A 15,238-nucleotide genomic window follows, 5' to 3' on the forward strand; every position below is an offset into this window, starting at 1 on the left:
TGCTTCCGCTAAAGTTTTCTTTTCAAGCACGTCTTTTTCTTTTTCTTTCCTTTCTTACTTTGCTGTATCTTAAGTCTTTACCTATTTGTAAACGTCATGGAGTCATCAAAACTCCCCAGCGTTTCTTGCATAATTGATCTTTGACTAGCTACAAACCGAACAGACTATCACTTGTCAAAACGACCTCTGGCGGAGAATTTGCAATTTGCTATTACTCACTACTTAAATTTTTTATGACATAAAATGCTGTTTAGGTGATTGCCATTAAATTCTGGGCATGTTTACAGGGGTAATTATAGAAGGGAACCTAGATAGGAGAGAAAAAATGTGCAAAAAAATTTTTACACAGAAGACTTTGACCGTTGAAGTTTAATTTTTAAGGCACGTGACATGAACTGATTGATATTATAAACAAATTTTTAATACGATTGAATGATAACCTCCTTTCCTAAAGGAACTACGGTAGTTCAGATCAGCTTGTAATCCACGGCCCTAAAAGATGCGGTAGATTAGTTTAGACAAAGAATTGTCTGTCTATCTTCCGAAAAGAATCATGAATAGAATGTATATGTTTCATGGTTGATCTGAGTTCAACTCCTTAGTCATGCTTGTTATATAGCCAACTGGAATGCTTCCTGCAACTGAGGATTTTTAACCATGTTCTTTCAAAGTTGAATGATTTTTTTAATTTTTTTTTAAGAATTTGTTTGAACATCAAGGCATTTTATCTGTAGTGATCATATCCTCTATTCTCTTAACCTGTATGTTTAACCAAGCAGCGATATTGTAAGGGGAAATAAGATGTAGGTCAGTTTTAGGGCTTAAAGAGGTTTTGTTATGTAAACATTCAATTTGTTTTCTAAAATGTGAATTGTGAAAGCAAACTGTTTTGGAAAATTCAGAATCATTTCTTGCTTCTTGCCTCAAAGAAACCAATTTCACGTCTGCAAGTAATGTTTGCATGCGTATACGCTAAAGGGGGCGCATTTAGAGAAATTGAAGTTAACTTTCTCCGTTAAAGTGCCCATAACGGAATTTTTTTTATTTTCTCATCTGAATCTTTACATCACGCGAAGAACGTCCGCGAAAAAAATTTTCGATTTGCATGAAACGCGAATTTTTTATGAATTTTACAAATCTTTAAAATCCTATTTTATTGCGGTCCACCCGCCCCGCTGATGAGAATGCCGACGGGCTCACAATAGGGCCACGTGACATGGTCTGTGACGTACATTCAGGAACTCTCGAGTCTATGCACTCACTTGACCTTCAGTAAAGTACGTTCGCGGCAAAAAGAAAATCGTCAGATTCACCGGTAGGAAGGAAAAACTTAGCTCCAAATAAGTATATTCCATGGCAGAAAACTTATCTGACACGGAAAGTGAGCAAACCGCTGAAGAAAGCAGCTAGGACGAATTTGAAAGCGTCGAAGTCGAGGCGATAGATGGCGTCCACGAAACAAGTAATACGTGTGAAGATGATGATACACTCGAACCATACGCGGGCGAGCAGATAGCAGACGAAGAATGGCTAAAAAGATATCGCAAGGAACAAGAGGAGAAGCGACGACTCGATGAAGATTTAACAAAACGCTTGGAGAATAGAGTGCGTGTTAGTGGATGGTAGAGTTCTCACCTTGCATTTTGCATACGCGCTCTTCATTATCATCTGTCAAAACTTTGGCCAAGTACTCACATACATTCGAACGAATTATTTTCCATGTAGATGTTTTTGTGGTAACTGTAGCCGTGATCTACTAGCAAGTATCAGCGAGTGCTACTGCTGCAAGGAACTCGAAGGCAATTGGGAAGCGCTGACTAGCGACATTGTTCGCGGGTCTTCGCGCGGAACTACAGGAAGGACACGTGTTGAACTGTGATAATAATAGCTTGTCTCGTTCTCTGAAATTTCGGCCGTAAATTTAATTGTAGTAGAAGTTGTTAGCTTGACCAATGAACAGGTTAATTTCCTTTTTGTCACTGTCCCACAGTTTACGAAATCCATTGTATCTTTTAGGCGCATACGTCTTGCGAAATGTTCGAAGTCTAACAAGAGTTGGCGTCTAATGTAATTCGTGTCTGTCACCGGTGTCGGGACAAATTTGAGCCCTTTAGAAATAACGTTAACAGGCTGTAGCCAAGTTGTTTGTTTGAAAAATTCTTCATGAATTTCTCGTGTTTTTCTCATTGCGTCTCAATCCGTTTTTTAGCCAATTTTTTTCTGCGCTCTTTGCGCTTGTTATTTATTTTTTGCCCTTTTTTGTTTTGAACCCCCGTTGTGGTGGTTAGGTTTTCAGAGATAACGCTGTTATACTTTTCAACATTTTTATTGTTTGCAGATTCTGCAACACATGTGTGTACAATATTTGTTTGAGCTCGTTGAATTCTTGCGGCAGATTATCTACCTTATCTACATCGTGGTTTACAATGTTTTCTGTGTTCGCCGAGTGCGACTGTTCTCGCATCGATCTATTTACATCAGTAGTAGCATTTGTGCTAGTATTTTTTGAGAGCTTGGTCTCAACGAAACTTCGCAGATCTCACGATCTATGAGAATAAATACCAAAACAATTACGCCATATTTTATAAACCTTGCGACTGAGTTAACAATGAGGTCAAACTATAAACCTCAGAAGGTTACAACGCTTAGAATGTCACAAGCGGGTGTGAATATTCTGTATCGAAAGCTTACCATTCGCTTTTCCCTGCTCCTCTTCGAAGGTGGCTCTTGGTCTTCGTCTTCCTTTCGCTTAGCTATCTTAAAGCATAAACACAAACGCGATGTCATCCTACTTCAGTTTACGTTTTAAGTTTAAACCTGAATTCATCAGCCTTGTGAAATCCTCGTCATTGAAGTGCATCGAGCACAAGGACGAGGTCTTTCCAGGCGCGCGTCCACATCTTCCTCCGCTCCAGCATAAAATCGATCCATTTCTTTCGCGTCCTCAGTCTTTGCGGGCATGTGGTGCCAAAGAAAGGAATCCTGTGCATGCTTATTCCATTCGCTTCGTCTTTGATGTTTCCACATCTCGCTGCAACACATCTTTCCGGCATTTTCGAGAAACGTGCAGAAATACCGCGACTTGTTTTCAGTGAGATCCAGAGAAAGGCTGAAGTCACGTGTTCCTGAATCTACGTCACAGCTCTTGCTAAACCGAGAGGAGACTAATGCGAATGGTGGGCCAAAATGGCGGCAAATTTGAACGTCTTATAAAATTCATAAAAAATTCGCCTTTTATGCAAATCGAAAAATTTTTTCACTGAAGTTCTTAGGGGTGATGTTTAGATTCCGATAAGAAAATAAAAAAAATTCCGATATGGGCACTTTAAGCACCAATGCATGCTTCGTCATTTGAAGTTGGCCAGTTTAGCACTAAGACAGCTATTTAATTTAATTCAACTGTGCTTTTAGTTTTGATGTTTCGCTTGACATGAACTGGTATACCACAAGCACAGCAAAGAACGTGTAGCCGCTTTTCATCCAACTTGACACGTGTGCTGCCGGCTTTATCGGTATCGAAACAGCCGATACCAGTATCGATAATATCGAGTTCTGGGTATCGATATTCGCCCAGCCTTACTTCTGCTGAATGTTTATTAGCTTACAATCTCCTACCCTTCAAGCAGAGATCCTTTTATTTTTTAGAACTGCTATATTCATTATAAGTCATGCTCTTACGAAGAACAATGGAATGGTTTCCAGTTGAATAACCTCAAGTGCTAAATTTGAATAAAAATTATTTTCGTCTTTTACGACAAGTGATTTAGTATGATTAAGTTCAACGACTATAATCCTCGGATATTCTGTTTCAACGACCATCTTTCTCACGTCAAAATCATTGCGCTACCTCATCACTGGAAAAAGAGTCAGAAGTCTATCGATATGCTTGTTACACGTTTTTATGAGCGCCAGACAAATTAACAACATTAGGAAATAATGCAATGTGCAACGCTGTCTTATGAAGAAAGAGAAGACATAGAGGTATGAGATTACAGTAAGGTTACTTTAATTTGTTTTGTCAATGGTATAATTTCATTCTCATTATACTTGCCTATAGCAGAAATGTTTGCAAAGACGCTAAACAATCAGAATTTCATAACTTTCTCGATATCGCAATTTTATAAGAGCAAGAAATTAATCAAAGTTCTTCCTTAGTGGAACAGGAAATAAAAGCAACGTTTCAAATTCCTCTTAAGTTATGGAGCCTTAAATAATTTTTTCGATTCCAAACCAGCTTTGTCTTTTTTGGCGCCTAACTGCGTGGGTAATGAAGTTTATTCAAAGTTAAAAATTCAAAGAACATAAAGACACGAAAGAGATCAAGTAATATAGTCTGTGGTTAAGTCGCTTATGTTGTTCCCTCTCGCCTAAGTTTCATACAAGTGGTTAACAAGAGTACCGGGGCAATCGATCAACGCAAAATATTGCCTCCGGCCTATACGCGTTCCCTTATCGACATATTTGTGCATTTGCTAACTACAGTCAGATTTGTTGGGATGTTTTGGTTGAAAGTAGAAGTTGTAGAAAGTCTTTGGGAACGAAATCTCGTTACCCGAATTTACCACTGTTGCTGGCCTTACGAAAATGCTAGCTGACCTTTTTAGTTCGCATTTTAACGATATAAACGAAAGAGAGTCAGTTCTCCAGTGTTTCGAAATTTTGAGCCAACATTTTGCTGAAGGAAACATTAAACGCGTTAGCGACTAAATCCGAATTTCTGAGCGAACAGATATCCACCGAAAAGATCTGTTGGGTGCCTTGACAGAACAGAAGAAAAAGAAGCTTTTCAGTGTTCAGTCGGTGATTAGGCTCGATAACCCCCGCTTTGTCTCAGGTCTGGTAAGCGAGCCTATTGTTGAGGAGTCATTTCAGAACAACAATGAAATTTAGGCGGCGGAATTTCGGGCAAGTAGAACTTGCCGACTAAAATTGAATAATTCGCACGCTGACTTGATAGAAATTATGTGCGTAGTGTTGAATTATTTGATGAAGTTTGTGTAATTAATATTGGTCAATATTCTGTAATAGAAAAATGAAACCAGACAGTCACTCCGCTTTTGAATTAGAAGTTACAGAAAGTTACAGTCAGAAGTTACAGAAAGCCTCGATCAAAACACTCCAAGCGAAAATATATTTGAATCTGTTAGTAAACGCAACTGCCTAGACCTCTCCTTAATTGCTTCGCCTCCATTTACCGAACGTTACGGCTCGACAAGATGTCATCAACATCATAAGGAAACAAACACGTCGTCCTTCGGTATACTCTTCGGTGCAAGATAAACTTTTATCTCATTACTGTGACAAAACTGCCTGTCTGTCTCTATCCAGCACATCTGAACTAAATTATTTTTTTACTGATTGTGGTTGTAGAAAAGATTGGATTGTGCCATACAGTGCTCAGTTAATACATTAACTGAGCAGTCTTAACTGATAAGGCAACATTTTTTTTATAGATAATCGGATTTATCCCTGAAAGCGATCAAGCGTGAAATTAAAAATAGTTGTGTCAAGGCTACAATTGGCCAGTGTAGTAGTTTACCGGAGAAATTTCGCGTTACCATTTCACCATAACATCCCGGTGTTTGAGCTCAGATATCAGGCATGCCATATATGACCTGAGTGCTCGTAACAGCTCAACAGTCAGCGATTTTAGAAGTGCGATTAAGAAAACCTTTGTCCTGAACAGGGCCAGTTGCTCATTGAAATGAAGTCGATTATTCTGTTTTTCTTCGTGATTGCGATAACAACCGCTTCTTCGACCACCGTTCAGAAAGCTATAAATTCTCTAGAAGCAACTTTGGAGAGAAAGTTTGACGAGCTCATAGCCGCAGTGAAAGGCAATGCTCCAGAAAAACTCGGTAATTTCTGCCGTGATTACCGGTATGAATGACAAAAAGCACGCCAAAGGGTGACCATTAGAGAGCGCTTAATTATTACGCCTTGACATCTCGTTTCGAGTTTCCTCGCGTGGATTTGCCGAAAATGGCCACTTCAAGCTCGCGTTCCCGATATATTTCCTTTTTTCTTTATTTTCTTTGTTTATTTTGTTACTCAACTTTTTAAGACTTATTTTGTCTCTTTTGACAGAACCGAAGTTTGCGTCGTGTAAGGAAATATACAACAAACACAAGTAAGTTCGCTGAAAGGAAAATGTAATTTTGAGCTTTTTTTGCGCACCAGTTATGTAGATCACTAGCATATACCCTCTGCCGGTTTCCACTTTCCTGAGCTTCCTTTTAATTTGTTAAGAAAGATAATATAATAATATAATAATAATAATAAAGACTTTATTATAAGCATTTCCACAGAGTGGCTCTTCATCCGTTAAAATTACAACTAAGACAAACTTAAGAAAAACGGTGTTAAAATGAATAACAAAATATGTGTTCCAAACGCTAAACGAAAATCAATCACAGTCTGGACCTGGCTTTCTCTTGTAGCAATTTCTTCGTCTCCTTAAAAAATAAAATTGGATCCATGCAGTTTCTTAAAGAAAGGGGAAGGTTATTAAATAAATTAGCAGCTTCATCATGAAACGTATTGGAGATCATTGATCTTTTTGGGCTGTATACCCTTGCTGGAGCGTAAGTTTCGATTTCTCTCGTAAGTCTCTAGTCTCTAGTCTCTAGTCTCTAGTCTAGTCATGATGCCGTATACACGTGAGTAAATATGTTGCTAATATTCGTTCTGTTTTACCTAGGGCCCGAGGTGACAGAGCTTATTCGCTCCAAATGCCCTCTGGGAAGGTTCATGTGTACTGTCATATGTCAACCCATGGGCTTGGGGCATGTAGAGGAGGCGGATGGACGCTGGTCATGAAAACTGATGGCAATAAGGTACACGTCAGATAACATTTCCTTAAGCCATTGTCATAACATTTGCGAAAGTATCGCTGAAAACAACTTAAGAATACAGTTTCGGAAGTGGATAGGGAGACTTCAGCTCCTGGCGGAAATCTTCGATAACTTTTCCCCAAGGCTTTGACAAAACTTTGCTTCTTCAGTTAACATCTTAAAAAACTTCGGAAGTCTTGTATATGGGAAACACTTTAGACGGTTCATGAAAATTATTTTGAAACCTCAGATGATCTTGGAAGTACAGTATTCGTTAAAGAGGATCTCGCAAATCTTGCTAGGAGTAGCATTATAATAATATTATACGAATTTAACGCTGGTGATGATCACCTTGAAATGCTATGTCATAAAATGTAATCAAATAAAGTGGGCACTGTAAAAAATAAGTCATTTTTACTAGTTTCTCTAAGTTCCGCAGGTAGGCGGTGTGTAGTTGCGCAGGATAGTGACACCCCTGTTCAAAATACAGAATTAAGTTGCGGATATTAATTTACTAAAATGGTTTGTCGGTCGCGATCAGCATCTCAAATGATGTAACAAACCCGATTACCTGTTTTCATAGAGCTAAATATTCCTCTCATTTCCTGCAGCCAACGTTTCACTTCGATGCCAAATTCTGGAGCAACAAGGTCGACTTCAACCTTCCAGGAGGAAAGACTTTGTTTGACACCCACGAGACAAAGCTACCAACCTACTGGAACACAGCCTTCTCCAAGATCTGTCTCGGTATGAAGATCGGACATCACACAAGATTTATTGTCATCACCAAGCATTCCAACTCTCTGTACTCACTAATTGCTGATGGTAATTACCGCGCCACCTCACTGGGTCGTAACAGATGGAAGTCGCTGATGGGTTCTTCTTCATCCTTGCAACCAAACTGTAACAAAGAAGGGTTCAACACTGTGGGTAAATATAGCAATTCCCCCAGAGCCAGAATCGGTATCATTGCTAATGAACAAAATGACTGCATTACACCTGATTCCAGAATCGGTTTTGGTACTGGAGGATACCCTGATAACTCCAGCACGTGTGGAAACCAGGTTAAACATGGAGGAGATAACGGAGACAAGGCCACCAAAGCCATGGGTTACATTCTGGTGCAGTAATTATCGCAAGGAACTGAAAAACTGAACTTTGTCACAAAGGCCTTAAGCCATAAGTAAAGTATAGAACAAAGAAAAGTAATCCTTCGATAAGAAAACAGTTTTAGTTTTAAAAACAGAAAACGCAACAAAAAAAAAAATGTACTTGTTATGTTCTCTGGCTTCACCAAGAACGGCATGGATGCAATGTTAATTAGTTTCTTTATAGAAGAAATAAAATTGGTGATGGGACTGACTTGAGTGGTAAAAGTGTTGACAGGAAAGAGAATAAGCAAAGTATTTGCCCAACGCAAGAAAACCCCGGTTTTTGAGCCAACCTTCTCAACTCCACTGGCCTGCGAAATGATCCCAAGTGCACTCAAATTAACTATCCATCCAATTCTTTCCTCCAGAAAATCAACTAAACAACGAGAACTCGCTTGTTAGGGTGTCTAAGGGGTTACTTTTGTTTCTTATCGATAGATCGAGCGATTGATTCACTCTTTTACGGCTCTGTGTTTGGAAATTCTGATTCGAACACTAAATGGGGATTCTTTGGGAAAAAAAGGCCTAAACTAAGAGATTGAATCAGTTAATATATATAAAAATAGCAGCTGGTCAGTTCGCCCAAAATCTGTGTAATGGGGGACGGGAGGGGATTTAGTCTACCCAAATCCTAATGTTCGTTAAAGATTTATGGTTTCCGTCATCATCGTATGAGTATCACGATACTCACAGGACAATAACTTTTTCGCAACATCAAGAGGCTTTTGGCCAAATGTTTACTCACAGTAAAAATACTTAGCCTCGCTTTCATAGTTAGGATGAGACCCTTTTATAACAGAGAGTATTCATTAGTTCGCCCTCTCAGTCTGCAAGCCTTTAACTTCAAATGCCACTACTGGTCACTGGTTGGACACTTGTCACAGTTAAAGGTAAACATGAGGAGGAGGACGCTGGTGAAAAATGATGACGTTAACTTACCCACTCCAAAAAGGATCAGAAGAATGCCTGTCCACTGCATTTTGGTTTTGATGCTGCTGCGTTTAAACGACCTGTTAAAAATGGTAACAGGCTCAACGTCTACATACTATATCACGTGTAATGCTAATTCAACTCGGCGTGTGACAGGTGCACCTTATGTATAGACAGGCATTAAACGTTTTTACGAAATCGCATGGTTGTGGACTCCTTAAGGACAAGCGGAAGATATGAAAATATTGTGTAGACGACTACTGATCGTCATAAACTTTATTTATAAACAAAAGGTGACACTTTCGTAAAAAAAAAAAAAAACTATGTATAATTTGTTTGGGTGTATGATCTCGTAACGAGGTAGGGCTGCTAATTAAGTGGATATTAATTAACGATATTGACATTTAAATTTATCTAGTAATCTTCCCTGCCAGAAAAGAAATAAGACAATCAGCTTGTAGGTGAAAGCTCAAAGGGCATGTTGGTTTTGAGACAAATGTTCAAATTTAGGGGAAGGCATTGTAGGATGTGAGCAAATAGCTTATAGTAGCGAACCAATCACAGCGCCGAATTAATTGTATCCATACAGTGGTTCTCCATGTATTAAAAACTGTGATCAGTAGATAAATCCCTTCATGTGGCGGTTTTATCGGAGGATAATTTCCGAAACCAAAGATTGTCCAAAAACTGAAAAGTTGGCCGAGAAGCGAGGCTTTTTAATCATTTGGTAAAACTCAATTTATCTGAAGAACTTTGCTTTCCTGGCTTCGACACGCATTTCACATTAAAAAGAAAAACATGTTGCCCCGAGCGGGACTGGAACCGGTAACTAGTCGGGCGTGATAACCACTACACTTGGGAACTTAAATAACCACAGCGACAACGCCGCAAATCAATAGATCTAATAATGAGGAAAAACCATCGCTCTGCACGTGCGTTTTAAATTTTCGGACATTTGTTTTCCGTCCTTTGCAAAACAACGTCAAACGACAAAATTTAAGGTAGAACTCAAACGACACGCCTACCAATTTGGTTCCTGGGTAGTTCGCCGTTTTTGTTCAAGTTGGATACTTTGAAATACAAGCTGCCTGGTACAACCATGATTTGCGCTATGCGAAACGTGGAAAACGTCACCTGCTCATCAGCAACTCTTTACGGAAGCCCGTAACAGGTACAACGGAATTGTAGAATATCTGAGGGAGTCGGACTACTACAAAACCAAAATTGAGCAGGCACGCACTACTCAGCTATTTTTAAAAAAAATGTTGAGAGCTTGTTCGCTGCAAGATTTCCAGTTTTGTCGACTTTTCGTTTGGTTTGGCGACTTATGACTCGCTACATTTCTTGGTTGAAAATTTCGATGACTATTACATTCAATATATGACAAAGGATATCGAATCGTACTGTTTTCACGAGTTAGAGAGAACCTCGGGAGGCTTCACACCGCCTGCCACAAACGAGCCCATACGATGCCCTCACTTGTTTCCTGGGTTCATGAACACTTGCTGTACTATGACTCAGCAAATTATTAAAACACTTTCAACATACTTTCAACAAATCTTGTCCACTTGATCCAACGCCAACTCATCTTCTAAGTCACTGCGCTGATTTTAACAGACATTATTAATGAATCCTTATGCTCTGGTGTATTCCCAGCTGTACTTAAATAGTCTTTAGTGCGTCGAGTTTTGAAGAAACCTGATCTTGACAAAGTTATTCTAAAAAATTGCCGACCTGTTGCAAATATTCCTTTAATGGCCGCAGGTATTGTAAAGGTAGTTGCGGATCAAACGCATTTCTACTTGGAGACAAACCACTTATTGTCTGCTATGCAATCAGCGTATCAGAGACATCACTCCACCAAATATGCCCTTTTTCGAGTTATGAATGATGTACTAAACCATTGATCTTCGTCAAGACGTTGTCTCTATAACGTTGGACCTGTCAGCTGCTGTCGACACCCTCGATCACACTATTCTCAAGGACAGTCTCAGCAATTGCTTTGGGTTTTTATATAATGTGTTCAAATGGTTCTCCTCTTACCTTAGTGGTCGGTCTTAATCTGTCATAATAGTTAACACAACATCAAGCCCACGGCATGTCGAATTCGGTATTCGTCAGCGGTCTATACCAAGACATCATTTGTTTACTCTTTACGTGGTTCCTTTACAAGATATAGTCTGCGATCATAATCTGAACAGTATGTTTTATGGAGATGACTCGCAAATATATATTACCATCAACCCTAATGATCAATCATATTCATTAATCACCCTCCGACGATGTGTTAACCATGCTATGGTATGGAACACTCACAATACGGTACTGTGCAATCCTGATAAAACAGAAGGTATTCAATTTAGTTCTCCCTTTGTCATGCATCTGTTCATTAGAGATTTTTTGCTTGGTGATCATATCAAACTTTGTGTTTAATTTTTGGTAGACAATGGCACTGGATTAACTTCCTTTTATGGGCATTTTTATTGTTTGCAGCTTTGAGGCTCTTTTGTTTCTAGAACAAAAGCTTGAACCGACGCTTACCAAATTTCCGACCGCGAGATTCAAAATCTTCGTTGATGACCAGATGTTGACAATATCACCCTTCTCAGGGGTGGGATAAGGAAAATGTTGCTCAGAACAACGACAATTTTACCGGGGTTCGAAAGGGAAAATTTTTTTCATGGTGCGCGGGCTGTTGACGTTTCAATGCATTTCCCTTCTTCGCGCAAATCGGCGAATGTGAACGTTCAGAAGCACGCTAAAAGGGCTAAGGTTTGTATTCTTAAATACAAATGGAAAAGCGCAAAACAACTACAAGCAAGACCCAGTCATCGGATAAGAAACTGAAAATTTATGAGAAGTACTAAGAATTTTTTTTCTGGTTTGTTTAATGACCAGCAATAGGCCGGGTGCTTTATAAGCCAAAGCCGCTGCGAGGAAAGTAGTCTACCTGCAGCGAAGAACTACGGTACTTATGTTTGGAGGCATTTTCCTTCGAGTGGACAGTCCGGTTTTCTTCTGCAATTGCAGGTGTCAGGTTCTGGCGTTGGTGAGTTTACATTTGAAAGAACGTGCGTCAACACAAACAAGCGTCATCTACCAAGCCACTGTAACCACTGAGACAACAACTGAAACTTATGTCGGACTGGCAACAAATTTTAAGGAACGTTACAGAAACCACCAGACATCCTTTCGACGCCCGAACAGAAGAAACGAGACAGAACTGTCAAAACATGTTTGGACTTTGCAAGACAGCAATAAACCCTTCCAGATTAAATGGAAGGTTTTAAAGAAATGTAAGCCATAGAGCAACGCTAACAAAAAATGTAATCTTTGCCTTTTTGAAAAATTCATAATCATCTGTAAAAAAGAGCTGTGTAGCCTGAACAGCCGAAACGAGCTAGCGAGTTCGTGCCGCCACAGAAAGAGATGTGTACTGCAGAACTTTAGAGTAACGCAACTAAGGCACGATGTATCTGTTACCTAAATACTCTACTGAATATAACGCATCTCTATAGTAACCACCCATATTTTACTGCCAGCCTGTTATTTGGAAAGTCAGTCGTTAAAAATTGCCTGATGAGTGTGGTCCGATAACTTCGAACCATACGAAACAGTATTGTCGCAATAAACGATGAAAACTCCTGAAGCGTGAACCTCTGTCAAGAATTATACATTGCTCTTCAATCAAACGAATTGAGCGCTCTACGAAACACATTCTACCCAGAATACAAGTATTTGCATACATACATACATACATACATACATACATACATACATACATACATACATACATACATACATACATACATACATACATACATACATACATACATACATACATACATACATACATACATACATACATACATACATACATACATACATGCATACATATCCTTTATTTTGTGGGGTCGTGTGAAAATAATTACATAATAAAACTAGATTAAAATAGTGATAATATTACTTACAGAAAACAAAAAAAGAGAATGTTCAATTAGTTTCTAAGAAAGAGAAATGCTCAAATGAGTGAATGATTTACTTCATTTTCTCCTTACAGTCCAACAGCGCTTTGTTACTTGGTTTTCTTTGCTTCCATCGCGTCCTTTCACCGTCCAACTAGGCTGAGGTTGCCACCGGCCGACAAATGGGTTTTGCCGAGGATATGGCTAAATGTCCCCTAACCTGTTTTAGCAGTGTGACGCCTTCGCTCTTCTTTCTTCTTTTACAAAGCTATCAACGGTCCATTCTGCTGTTTCTCCTTCACTCACGCTTTTTCACACCAGGGTGCTCGATTTCATACATGCATGACAACGGCTTCTACAATTAGCAAACACCTAAACCAATTTCTTTTTTCTTTAAAAAAAAAAACAAAAAAAAAAAAAAAACAGATAAATGATATTTCTTAATTAGGCAATATTGCATTAACTAAGTTTTCTAACATGCTGTGCTAACTCTAAAAATAATTTAAACACCAGCACAGTACGACATACCACACGCTAAAATGATAAAAACAAACTATAACACATGAATACTACAAATTTCGAATAATGTAAAATTTTTTATGCAGGTGTTCTCAGTAATAAACAAAACAAAACAATATTTAATATCTTGGCTTTCCATAGTCAAAGAATAGGCCTTATCACGGTTTTCGACGCCATTTTGACGAGAAGGCCAGCGTCCAGTCGTGTTTTGAACTTCCCATACATTTCTCTGTATAGTAAACTAGCCGTGAACCGCTACTAAAAATAGTTCGCGGGAAAAAATACAGGGAAATGTATGGACAATTCAAAACACGACTGGACGCTTTCTGGCACAGCTATATTCCTCATTTTTTTTTCTTAAAATCCATTTCCTAGTGCCAAAAGTTTCCAATTCATGAATTTTTCAGAAGCCATGTTTTATGAAAATTATTTGACATCGGATTTCCATACAAACACTGTTATTTCAAGCCTGTAAATGGCGTCGAAAACCGTGATAAGGCCTGTATCCTTTGCTGGTAAAAACTGAATCATCGAATCGAAATACAATTCCTTGGTAAGTTTATATATATATAAAAAAAAAAAGAATCACTAGCGCGTGTTCACTGATATGGGATGATTATAGCCAACTCGGCGCCTTGCCTACAATAGTATCATCTCATAACAACCGCGAATTATTTCAATTGTTTTCTTAAAGTAAACGATGCTGGGACGACATTCAATTCTCGTACCGCAATTAACATCATGATTTCCATGACTAAGGACGGACGTTACAAAACAACATTTCATTGGGAACTATAAATTTTGGGAGTTAGTTTTCTTCGTTTCTTCTTGGAAGTAGAAAATGTGACAGAGATGCTATATTAATTTTGTTGAGGAGTTAATTGCGACATATTAAAGAAGAAGTGCAAACAGCCTGTCTACCCACGAAGCTGACATCATTTAGCAGGTGCAAAGGAAGTTCTTTTCTACTTTTCTTTATATTTGACCAATTCGCAGCTGCACGCTCAGTCTCTTATCGTCCGTTATGGCCAAATGGTGGCTAAATACTCTGGCCTTTTTGGCAAGTTTGAGCTTACTTTTATTCGCATTTGTGGTGGCAAACTCTGACTTCTGTGGGGCTGTTTATGAATCTCAACTTAGTAAGTAGACTAAAGATAATCACTCTGTTATGTCCTTTCTTTTAGTTTGTCCACATGCAAAGATAAAATGATTTTATTTCTTTTTCTTAACAGATCATGCTCTAGTCGGCCACGCTATTAAAACGACTGTTGTTTATGACGAGTTCGAATGCCAGCTAAAATGCATTGCCAATGGTAGTTGCAAGTCATTTAACGTGCACCGAAGCAGTTCCAAAGCAAACCGCCGCATTTGTGAGGTAAACAACAAAACTCGGCAGATGAAACCCAAAGATTTCAAACCGAAGAAAGGATCGAGATACTATGGCTCTGTAAAGGTAAGACTAAACCAAAATACCTGCGAGTGGTTGGAACGTGTCATAACTAATCAGGGACCTTAACATTTGAATACGCCTACAAGATTAAGGAGATAAATTCCAAATATCAAACCACTGAGAACGTTCGCAGAACACACACACACTCACTCTCTCTCTCTCTCTCTCTCTCTCTCTCTCTCTCTCTCTCTCTCTCTCTCTCTCTCTCTCTCTCTCTCTCCAATAATTCCTATTAGGCATTCAGCGGCCTTTCTTTCATTTTTTCGCTGGTAAAAACTCATCCACGATCTTAGATAATGGTATTAAAATTTGCGTAGTTTGGCGCCACTAAGCATTCAGCACATGAACAAAACGGCAACCTTGTACGCCATGAAACGTAAGGAAAAGAAA

At 38.9% G+C, this 15,238-nt stretch overlaps 2 protein-coding genes across 3 annotated transcripts in view; both read left to right on the forward strand.

The window, feature by feature from the left end:
- The first annotated feature begins 5,704 nt into the window (after positions 1–5,704).
- Positions 5,705–8,065, forward strand: LOC146487468 (putative skeletal organic matrix protein 5). The gene is made up of 4 exons (XM_085085202.1): positions 5,705–5,858; positions 6,088–6,130; positions 6,701–6,836; positions 7,445–8,065. Exons 1-4 carry the CDS (start codon positions 5,705–5,707, stop codon positions 7,961–7,963), a joined length of 852 nt encoding a protein of 283 aa, XP_084941328.1. The 3' UTR covers positions 7,964–8,065.
- Positions 8,066–14,402: 6,337 nt separating this feature from the next.
- The window catches only part of LOC146487469 (putative skeletal organic matrix protein 5), a 133,240-nt gene continuing 132,404 nt past the window's right edge, over positions 14,403–15,238 (forward strand). For both annotated transcript variants that reach the window (XM_085088213.1, XM_085088212.1), the window contains exons 1-2: positions 14,403–14,537; positions 14,631–14,851. In XM_085088213.1, coding sequence (XP_084944339.1) covers positions 14,423–14,537; positions 14,631–14,851 — 336 coding nt within the window. In that variant the 5' untranslated portion in view covers positions 14,403–14,422. The remainder of the gene's footprint in view (positions 14,538–14,630; positions 14,852–15,238) is intronic.

This window comes from Pavona decussata, unplaced genomic scaffold (assembly GCF_977016875.1).
Source record: "Pavona decussata unplaced genomic scaffold, jaPavDecu1.1 SCAFFOLD_16, whole genome shotgun sequence".
In the NCBI taxonomy this organism is placed as follows: domain Eukaryota; kingdom Metazoa; phylum Cnidaria; class Anthozoa; order Scleractinia; family Agariciidae; genus Pavona; species Pavona decussata.